A 12,264-nucleotide genomic window follows, 5' to 3' on the forward strand; every position below is an offset into this window, starting at 1 on the left:
AGTGCCAATTCATGACATTAGACCAACAAGTTCTTTTCCAACATTTCAGATTTTAAAAAAAAAATTTCTGGCCATGGCATCTGTATGAAAAAGTCAGTGTAAACACTTGAATTTATTAGTAGCAAGCTTTTAACATTACAACATACAGTGTGACCCCGCTATAACGCACCCCACAATAATGCAAATTCAGATATAACATGGTTGTGGCATGGCTCTCGAAATTTCATATATTCATTTGCACATGAATTTTTTTTCTTCTTCGAAGTACATGAGATCATGTATGAATTCGAATATAATACGATCATGGTGTGGTTCCTGAAATTTTAAATACATGTACAAGTATTTTTTCTTGTACCTGGATTTTATTTTTTTTAAATACGAGAAATAGTGTGTAAAATGTTTATTATCAATTGGAGGAAGAGTTCACGTATGAATTCGAATATAATATGATCATGGTATGGCTTCTGAAATTTAACAATTTCACCAGGTTCTTTAAGTGTGATGCCTAAATAAACATTGTTGGAAATGTTACTTATTACTGATCCACGAGTAAAGCCAGTAAGTCGTCTTTGTGATTGTCTTCAATTAATTCTGTATACAATCGTTGCTCAAACAATAGCTGACATGTGTGTCTTCTTTAAATGCATGCACAGCCAAGTAGCAGACAGTGTGGTGGTTGATAAAAGATTCTCACAATTTAATAAACATGTTTTCTGGGCTTGGCAATCAGTTGACCTCTAAATAATGACCACTTTATTGGCTGGAAATTGAATGGGTATGAAATTGTACATGCGTATAAACATATTTTTCACATGTTCTTTTGATATTCACAAAATCTGAAGTAAAAGTTAGATGCACACTGAAAGCATGTATTGTTTGTTAATTATTCTTGCTGTAGTCATTCAAATGAATACGTGTACAAGTGTCAATTATTGGGAATTTACATTGGATAAAGGTACACGGAAATGCATATGATTTTTTTAACAGTATGAAATTTGTACTGACATTGTTCATAGACCCTGGAACCATACATGTGCTTCGTCTTAACCTAATTTTGCTGTTAATTGAATTCCGACACATAATAATCTGTGACAGAATTATTGAATAGTTCAAACATGTCTGCAATTTTTGCAATGGAATTACATGTATTATGGATTAACTGCATGCCACTTTGGTACGATATCAGATGGTAAGTAAACGGTGTTAATACTCTGTTTATGCTATATATTAGACGTTTAATTCAGACACAATGATCTGTGACAAAATTATTGAATATTTTAGATCTGTGTGCAATTTTTCAATGGAATTACATATATTATGGATGAATTGCATACCACGACAACACGATAGTAAATGGTGTTGATATGATATACATTAGACATGAATAAATGTATATGTGTTAATGCTTTGTTCTCTGAAAAAAAGTAAAATACTGTAAAATCCCACATTAACACAACCTCGCTATTATTATGATCCAATTTTTTTACCCAATTTTCGCGTTATAGTGGGGTTCCACTGTATGTCAGACCCGACACCAAGAATTTACTGTTATTTTCTTCCATGTCCACTAATGCCAGAGAACATGTTACTAATTTGGTAGTCAAGAATTCTTATTGAAGGCTGTCAGAACTTGTGCAGTAAGCATCAGATGTCTCCTTTTTCCTGCCAGGGTGGTTTATATAAATGGATAACACGGTTTGTAATCTTATAACGTCTTTCTTTTATGGGCTATATTTTTACTTAGAATTTGGCCATTTTTTTCAAGCCCAGGTATAATGGTAGAAAAGGAAGACATTAATTCCTGAATGATGCTTGCATTTTGATTTTGTTTGACACCATTTCCCTTATAACATTTCAATTTATTTTTCCAAGTACTCATTCAGATGTGGTAGCGAGCAGTTATTGCTTGGTTTTCAGCAACTGACTGATTTATCCTAAGATGAAATAATAGCATTTGCATTTGTATAAACAATGCCTACTGGTAGCATAGAATGAATGTGAAAATAAATATTTTCCAGTCCTGAGATATACCTACTTTTAGAAACACTTTCAACCAGTGTTGGTGCTTTAACCATCATTAGTTGATTGTCCATATATGAAGTCATGAAAATAATGTACTCTTGTATTATTTCTCATCAGCTGCATCTGAAATATTTTCATAGTAACTTGTCTGAAATAAACTCTTTATACTTAAAATAAGATTTATATTTTAGAAAAGGTTTGATGGAACACGAGTAACTGTCGAAAATTTCTTGGCATGGAAAGCAAAGTTTGATGTGGAGATTGCAGAGATTAAGAGAGCAAAATATGAAATGGATTTAAGTAACAAGAAATTGACAGGTAAGTGAATGGACTGTCATCTCATATCATCTGACTACACCACTTGCTCGATAATTCGCACCCTGATAACTTACAAACCCGCTTATAATGTGGGATCTGACATGGATCCCAGTTTTTATACCAGAAAATACCCAAAAACATTGATCCCTATTTGTTGAACTTGAAGAAAATCATGATCAAAATTGGTAATAGAAACTTTGATGTATTGCTTGTTTTATCGTCGAAAACGGTAGATAGGAACCTGGAAATTTTTAATCAGCACTATGAAATATCAAATTTAAAAATAGGTCATACAAATTTTTACATTTTCTTTCCAAACGACATTCCTAGTACACCATAATTAGTGATATGTAAGGAAATTTTGATCAATGAAAATGTCACCTACGCAGAATGGAGTCAGTACTTTAATATATGAATACAAATTAAATTTTAAAAATTTATCAATTTAAATTTATGTTCTAGATCCATCTTTTAGCTCCTTTTAAGTGTAATCATCATAAATGCCATGTGTCCTCTTGAAATTAAACGTAAAATGCGTCAGTCTACTTTAACAGCTATGTCTGCAAGCGTTTCTCTGAAAACCTAATTAAGTGCCCACCATGTTTTGATAACTGACTTCTGAAAGTATTTGTTGTATTGTTGCACTGAATTAAAAGCTGGCCTTCTTTATATTATCATGTTAATTATGTCTTTTGAATCAAATAAAGGAGGTGGAATAAAAGAAAAGTTAAATGGTACAAAACTCCAACCAACTTAAAATCTAGCGACCCCCGATCCTATGTCAGGTGAACTCACTTCATTTGGTCAATCGAACACTTATAAATGTTATTGTGCATGTAACAAAAACTACCTAAAATTAACAGACTCTTTCATAACTGTGATCAGGGGCCCCGAGTGGCCGAGTGGTCTAAAGCGCTCTCTGTTACAGATCACTGCCATCTCACCTCTGTCTGCGTAGGTTCGAGTCTCAGATTAGGCCAATGTGGATATATGAGAAAGCTTGCCAATAGCTTCTCGAGGGTCGTTGGTTCTTTCAGGGGTTTTCCCGGGTTCTTCCTCCACCATTAATACTGGCCGCCATGTATAGCCTATCGTGTGCTGAAAAATGGCATTAAACCCTACAACAACAACAACAACAAAAACATAACTGTGATCAAAGATAACAATGCAACCAAGCGAAATGAATACTTCGTAAAATAAAGAGCTTGATTTCACAGATAAGGACCATTGTTGGCAAGTGAGTTTCTTAGAATTCTTGAACTGGCACTTAGAGATATCCTCAAGGATGATAATAAGTTTCATTATTACTTCCAGTGAAATCACAACAACAATATTGCACTAACTGAACAATACAAAAATTGAGTTTCAATGTAGACAAATGTCTCATGAAATAAATGTTGCATGTTTTTGAAATAAAGAATCTTGTTTGGTGGTATATCAACAGTTAGTCTTGTTCCCTGTTCTGTGGACTCCCAATTTGGCAGGATACTATTAAACACCAGTACGGGAACCAGACTCATCAAGAAAGCAGTGACTGTATACACAGATTTTTTCGCATACATGTGATGGTCATTGAAACCAGTTGGAACGATCTTTCATGTGCTGGACATTTTGAAAAGAAATGTTATTTAAACAGAATAACGAACAACTTCATTAGAAAAAGTGCGTTATTAAAAATTCTTATCAAAGTGATTGTAAAATGAGAATTCAGTCAGTAAACAGCCCAGTTCCCTAATGCTGCTTCCCCCCCCCTTTACGGTTTTCTTGATATGAAAGTGATTTTTTTAGGTCCTTCGATAACTCGTGCCTCGCTTATAGCGAGGGAGAGGTGTACTTCCTACTTCTGACTAAAAGTTAGATGGCTGACTAAGAAAGGTTATTTTTTAAAATTGAACAAAATCAGCTGTTATGGAAAATTGACCCTAAAGAATATCATGTCTCATGTTTGATGGAAATTGCTAATTTCAAATTTTATATCTATTTTTGAAGTCTGATATTAAGGTAATGTTTTCATGATTGATTTAAATTGTGGTAATTTGATAGGTAGAAACCTTTTCTCTGTCACAGTGTTTTGATATTTAGCTTTGTAAAGGAATTACTTAAGAATTTGTTAACCTTCTACTTGTAAAACCTGTTATAATGCAATTCATTATAACCCAATTCCGCTTATAATGCAATGGCAGCATGGCTCCCATTTTTTAATTTAAGTTGACCTATCTTTTTAACATCCTAAATAGTTGCTCTCAGAAAAGCCGATTATTTGTATCCCTAGCAGATTTTTAAACCCAGTACTGCATTTAATGTTGCCTTAACGTCACTGTGCACCATTTCCGCCATATTGGCATGTATACAATTCAAAACTGAAGTATTTTTTATGTCTGATGCAACCTGGCGAACAAAACAAACGATATATGATCAAGAGGTTAGTTAAAACTGATGACATTAAAATTTTAATTTACATTTTCTATGTGGAAGTTTTTTGAAAATTTTTTTAAAATGATCCCACTTTTATATAGCGATGTTATTCTCTGGACTCCGAGCATCGCATTATAATGGGTTTTACCTGTATAATGCACTGGTTGTGTCTTAGCAGTATTTCCATGCATGGCTATAAAAATTGAGACTTTTGGTCACAGATTCCTGCTATGGATCTTTGCTATTTCTGACCTGTCAACTGCCATTTATTTAATCCAGATCTGACAGTAGTTGATGTTTAAAAGCTGTCATTCTATCTGCAAATGACTGAGTAATTGATGTTCAAAGGCTTCCTTTACGATCGATTTTACATAAACACTGCTTTTTATGGATCAGATTCTCATGTTTGATTGGGTACATTTTATTTCCGTTCAATCTGCCCATTTCAGAAGGACTCACTGATTTTATAGCTTGTGGGCATATTTCAACTGTCATTTAAAATATAGATATTTTTCTATGGCTTTTTAATGTTTCATTATTCCACCCACATGTATCATTTACCTTATGACTCATGAAACTGAATGACACATTTGTGGAGCCATTATTGAAATTGGAGAGAATTGAGTTAAAGGCAAACAATGCCATCAGAAACAGGTGTAGCTTAATCTATCACCATCATCATCATCAATTTATTATGGAATTTGCTATAATTGAAGAATCCTTACCCAATATAATAATAATTCTTCTTCCTCTTATTATTTTTATTATGTTTATTATTATAGTTTTTTCATCACAGTTAACTTTTGCTGTTCTCCATATGTTTTTTTTAATCATCAAATCATGTACCATAAAATTGATTTTGCAACCTTAGGAGTGATTTTTGTCTCTGTTGGTCATCAGCCAGGTGAGCCTGTTGTTTGTTGTCCATAATGTCCTTTTGTCTAGTTGGTCCTAATTTGACCAGGAATTTTTTTGCTAATATTGATCAAAGTTGGGGGAAAATGTTTAGTTTTTAGGCACAGCTTACTTGCAGAAAGAAACACAGAAGTGAGTTCTAATTGAACTGAGTTAAATTTATAGAGTTATTGCCAGAATTGACCTATTGCCACTTGTCAATAATGCTGATCACTTAACCAATCAGCGAGCGTAAATTAGACACACCTTCGGACATTGCTTACGTCCGCCATTTTCCTCCAACATGCTGCTTGTGGCAATAATGAATTGATTATGATAATTATTTACAGTTTTTGCAATGATTTGTTGATTTTTCGATTGATAAGGGTAAAAAGAAGTCATTGTGAGCCTTGTAATTCTGACAGTCAATATCCAGATTGTCTAAATGGAGGAATTTGATTTATTCCTTTCTCGAAACAGAGACAAAACTTCGATGGATAAAGACTTTTATGTGGTCGTGTATATGATCAGCTGAATATGGAAATGATTGATGGCAATTGCAACATGTTTGTTTGCATAAAACTATGTAGAAAAATATGTCCCATCAGTGGCTTGAAGGAAATATATAAAAAACTGAAATTGAAAAATATATGTAAAAATAAACGTTCTTGAATATGGGTGGAGAGCCTCCCAGCTTTCAGGCTTTGATGTATATTATTTTTCTTGTACGGGAAGCACTTAACTCCAGACTGCATTATTTTATAGTTTGAAAATTTACACTTTAATCATGTTAGCTTGTCCCAAAAACAATGATTTATCGTCTTGATCTTTCAGACACTTGAGTGACTTAACTTTCTCGTTGGGCCGAAGGAGGGGTGGGGATACAAAAATGTAATAATAAGGAAATACAAAAACAATGGTTTCAGATAATTATCATCTGATATATTAAGCATGCATTTACATGTTCACATTAACGCACATCATTGATCAAAATTCCATCTGACAAACGTGGTAGAACTTTAGAATTATTATGTACAACAGTTTACTTATAAAGAGTAATTATTTACAATTTTGTTATTAATTTTTTAATAGATTTATTAGAAGAAAATGTGCAACTTTCATCACATAACCAGTGTATAACAATCACTGAGGGGAAGAATGAAAAACAGTTGCCCTGTATATACAAACTAATGTGTGTGTAACAGGTACCCTGGGGAATAGTGATTAGTAAGTGCCATTTATGTACAGGCTAATACGAATATAACCACCACCCAAGGAAGTAGTGAAAAACTGGTACATTTTTATACAGGCCAAGATGTTTGTAATTACCACCCAGGGGAATAGTGAACAACGGGTGTTCTTTGTATCAGGCCAATATGTATTTACCTACCATAAAGGTAAACATAGGTGCCATTTAATTTCAGGCCAATTGATATATAACAACTACTCATGGGAATAGTGAAAAATATGTGCTTTTAATATATAGGCCAGTATGTGTATAACAATCACCCAAGGGAATAGTGAAAAACAGGTGCCTTTTAGATAACAACCACATGGAGTGGAATAATGAAAAATAGTTGCCCTTTAATTTTAGGCCAATATACAATATACACTGTACAACAACCACCCAAAAGAATAGTGAAAAATATGTGCCCTTTATATACAAGGCAATATGTATATAACAAGCTCCCAAGGGAATAGTGAAAACAGGTACCCTTTGTATATAAAAAAACAGCACTTTATATGCATACAGGTCAATATGTAATACAACCATCCACTATAAATGGATTTGTGTGCTAGAGGAGCCTGTTATATCTCATTTACCACTTCTGAATTTCAGATGAATAGTTTTTTATCTTCTGTTATTTAATTGCTCTGTACAAGATAATATAACAGATAGCTACAAAGGAATCAGTGGTAACAGATTCAAATCACAGAATGTGGAGATTCACTTCAAAACTCACGAGTTTATGATTTTGTGTAAAAACATTATGCTTCATTGTATGGTCTGCCATATGCATTTTCATTAATTCCTGGAATATTTCAAATTTATGATAGGAAAGCATGTTGCTGTAATGTAATCATTTCCTGTCATGTATAATACCTGTTGATCTTTATAAATAGGATATAGTAAATTCTGTCCAATTAAGGTTTGTTTTCTTTTCCTTTTCATAGGAAAGGAGATGTTTTTGAGGGATGCCTCCATGAATGAATCAGATGTAAAATTCTTACAAGAAGGTATTTCATCTTAAATCTTACATGCATTTTTATTTCAAACGAAATTATTCTGTTTATATGATAAATTTCAGTTGAAATGAGGACACATATATATGATTGTGTAATTCTGTATCTCACATGATAAACTAGACTGATATTATGGGACATATCACCAGAATAATTTAGTGAAAATGACAGTCAAATAGATTTTGAATGCCTCAGTCACTACACTTTTATCTTGCATGATGTCATGACAGAATCGATGACATCAAGGAGTTAGATATATAATGTGTGTTACATATAGGAAAATTATGATATGGGTATATTTAACCTCAATAACATGGCAGCCATGTGATAAATCAATAAATAATACTAAATGTATGATACCACAGTGAATGGGGGAATCTACTAAAATATTTTTCTTTCCAAAGCCAAAAGATTTAATTCAGCACTTTTTTTACCTTTATAGAAAAGCCAATATAAAAATGAAATCCAACATTTCTCTGCAGTTAATTCTAAATGTCTTTCATTATGTTCTTGTTGGACCTGTCATGCAAATTCTAGATGGATTGTTTTCTGTTGGATCTGTCATGCAGGATTCCAGATGGATTGTTTTCTGTTATTGTTGGACCTGTCATGCTGGATTCTAGATGGATTTCTTTCTGTTACTGATGGACCTGTCACTCTGGATTCTAGATGGATTTCTTTCTGTTATTGTTGGACCTGTCATGCTGGATTCTAGATGGATTTCTTTCTGTTCTTGTTGGACCTGTCATGCTGGATTCTAGATGGATTTCTTTCTGTTATTGTTGGCCTACTCTTGGTGGATTCTAGATGGATTTCTTTCACCTTTTGTTGGGCTTGTCTTTTTAGATTCGAGATGGCTTTAATTTCTGTTATTGTTGGCCTAGTCTTGGTGGATTCTAGATGGCTTTCATTTATGTTGTTGGGCCTGTCTTGGTGGAAGTTCATCTGATAATCACTGGTGGCTATGGCATGGCATCTGTGTGCATGTTCCTACATCCATATAACAATCACTTTGGTATCTATGTGCATATTCATACTTCCATATGACAATTACTTTGACATCTGTGTGCGAGTTCATACATCCATATAACAATCATTTTGACATCTGTGTGCATATTCATACTTTCATATGACAATTACATCTGTGTGCAAGTTCATACATCCATATAACAATTACTTTGACATATGTGTGTATTCATACTTCCATATGACAATTACTTTGACATCTGTGCGCATGTTCATACTTCATATGACAGTTACTTTGACATCTATGTGTGTATACATACTTCCATATGACAATTACTTTGACATCTATGTGCATATTCATACTTCCATATGACAATTACTTTGACATCTATGTGCATATTCATACTTCCATATGACAATTACTTTGACATCTATGTGCATATTCATACTTCCATATGACAATTACTTTGACATCTATGTGCATATTCGTACTTCCATATGACAGTTACTTTGACATCTGTGTGTGAGTTCATTCATCTATGTGAGTCACTACGGTATCTGTGTGCAATGTTCATACATACTTATGACGATCACTTTAACATCTATATGCCTATTCATACTTTCATATGACAATTATTAGGGCATCATTGTATGTGTTCATACAACCCATATGACAATTGCTGTGGCATCTGTGTTCATCCATCCAAATGACAGTCACTTAGACATCTGTTTGCTTGTTCATACATTCATATACTTTACCACACCCTGCTTTAACCTCAGCATTAAAGTTTCTGCCTCACATAAATACAAGGTATGCTTGAAAAAAAGGGGATCTCTTATAACTGAAATTTCTACTTTGTATGCATCTTACAATGAGAACCGTCAATATAACATAATCTATCATATTGTATGCTGCTGCTGTTCACTCAAGGACACATTTTTGAAAGTCAATGATAATAGTATCTATCCTGGTATGGAATCCATGGTTTTAACTCAAAGGTACATGATCACTGATTCCAGGTTTGCAGGTTCCTTCTGGTTCTCCAGTTAAACCTTTTCCTTGATAACTCAAAATGATATGGTTCTTAAACATCAACAGCAGCTTAAGAAAGGACATGAAATAGTAAAAGACTCAAATTTAGAATTGATTGTCTACATTTATGGATATTATTTCTTAAGAATGTTTGGGTTTTAGTGTTGTACAGTATGTCAACACTTTGAAGGTTATACTTCGCTGTTTAAAGTAAAATGCCTTACCCAAGAATGCACCATGGTAGGTGTGAATCAGACCTGCACCTTTTGGGTTATGAGTACAATGCCTTAACCACTGCAGCTCTTTAATGCTCAAGAGAAGCGCATTGAAGTAAATAAATTGATATCAAACTTATAATATGCAAAGTTCAAGAGAAGAATATACTCAGTTGGGTGTTTTGCATTTTTTAAGTTCGGTCTGTATTTTGAGAAAAGATCAAAACTAAAATATATTATTGAGTTTCATCCATCAGGATCTAAATTGTGCCATTAGGATTGTATGAAATGACTTATTGACCAAAACAAATCCTGGGTGTGTTTCTGTACGATTGTTTAGTCTGTCTGAGATAAAATAAATTAATAAGCAGTTTATTTAGAGCTCAGACCAGTCAAGCTGATATGCAGTACTCACATTTATGCACCATTAAAGAATTGCCTCCATTTAAGATCCGAACAAGTAGTCATTGTAAGCAAACACAAATAAACTGAAGCATCATCACTTAAATTTCATTTGTAAATGACCAGATTGAAATGCATCAATATGTTTTCACTGGTTAATTCCTAAAGACAGCAATTTTAATTGTCAGCATGTACTACTTTGTTGATAGCACCTGAAACTGTTCTATATATTTAAGTTTTATTACTTGTTGGCTTTTCTTAATGATTGTATGTTACACACGTGTATTTTGTACTTGACCTTGTCCAAAATCAAGTTAACTGTGTACCTGACGAGGGAAATTTATTTTGTGAACAACAGAATACATAGCTAAAATTTTCTATAGAATTGTGGATGAAATGTTCAGATCAATATTACTGTAAACAAATTTACTTGAATCTGAGAAAATGATACAGTCTTGATTCTGACCCTTGAAACTTCTAGAATGGAAGTTTCCATTAAGTGACAGTATTTCCAGAAAATGGTAATTATGACCTAGGTGAGGTAGAGGGGTATATAATCTTGTTTATCTAAAAATTACTCATTCTTGCCTTAACATCTTGAAGCAGAATCAGTCTTATTGTTGAGCTCAGTTTTTCATTTGAGTGGATTTCTTTATTCAGAATATTTGCTCATCGGAAACACAGAATTCTCATCAATAATATTGTTGGACTGGAACATTAATTTGGAATTATAGTGAATTCAGACAAGAATATTTTGGGATTCTATTATTGTGATACATCAAAGACTCTTGGCACATCATCACAATCGGTGCCACTGACACATTAGCACAGTCAAGACTACAGGCATGTCAACACATTCATTTTGGAACTTATTTGGAATACCAATGAAATTCAATTGGAACTTTAAACATTTGGACTTGTGATAAAACTTTAAAACTTTTAGGACATTTTGGGATTTAATTCACAATACTGTTAAGTTCTTTTCAAGCTCTTTGTATTTTAGGGACATCAATTATTGTTGAATTTTACGAAACTTGTTGGTTTTCACTCTTATATTTGTACTAATAAACACATTTGGCACTCAGTAGGAATGTGATCCCAGAACACATCCCAATCCACTCAAAATTTGACTTAAAAAATTGAGAGAAAATAAATGGAATAGTATGCATATTTTATTAGAACTTTAAAAAAAAATTTCAAATATATCTTTGCAAAGTTTGAAGAAAAAGCCACAGATTACCTAAATGCGAACACTTACAAGATGTCTACAGATTGTATTTGAAGAATAACTTTGGCTGACCCTACACACAGATGTTACTGCGATGATGGCACCTTTTGCTAATGGCTGATTTGGTTAATTAATGTGTCATTTTGTAACAAGACCATTTAGTTCTCAAAAGTTGTCAGAAAATGATACTGTTCTCAACAGTTCTAATAATGCCAGACTACCCACTGCGTAAGTGTAGTAATTAAAACAACTTTTTAATATGCCTACCAAAATGGAGATTGCTACATATCCCCATCTTTATCTCAGGAAATTCTTGTGATTCTGTTTACACAATGAGATCTTGCTGTTCAGGCTCTTTCCTTTAACACAGCATCTTTATAAGGGTAGTATATCTTAGCAGCTCATTTAAGATTGTTGAGGGAATCCTATCATCCAGTGTTTTGTTGACTGTTTGATTCACAATGTCCTCAGATGTATTTTACTCAGGCAACTGTTGGAAGAGACATACTCAATTCGGTTTAATCCTC

The 12,264-nt window shown here is 33.3% G+C and overlaps 1 protein-coding gene across 1 annotated transcript in view; it reads left to right on the top strand.

Moving 5' to 3' along the window:
- The window catches only part of LOC149786140 (RWD domain-containing protein 1-like), a 31,915-nt gene that overhangs the window by 16,083 nt on the left and 3,568 nt on the right, over positions 1-12,264 (top strand). Inside the window, exons 5-6 of the mRNA XM_089976478.1 lie at positions 2,214-2,340; positions 7,825-7,887. Coding sequence (XP_089832604.1) covers positions 2,214-2,340; positions 7,825-7,887 — 190 coding nt within the window. The remainder of the gene's footprint in view (positions 1-2,213; positions 2,341-7,824; positions 7,888-12,264) is intronic.

Source organism: Sinohyriopsis cumingii, chromosome 12, assembly GCF_028554795.1.
Source record: "Sinohyriopsis cumingii isolate HCF-2022 chromosome 12, ASM2855479v2, whole genome shotgun sequence".
Lineage (NCBI taxonomy): Eukaryota > Metazoa > Mollusca > Bivalvia > Unionida > Unionidae > Sinohyriopsis > Sinohyriopsis cumingii.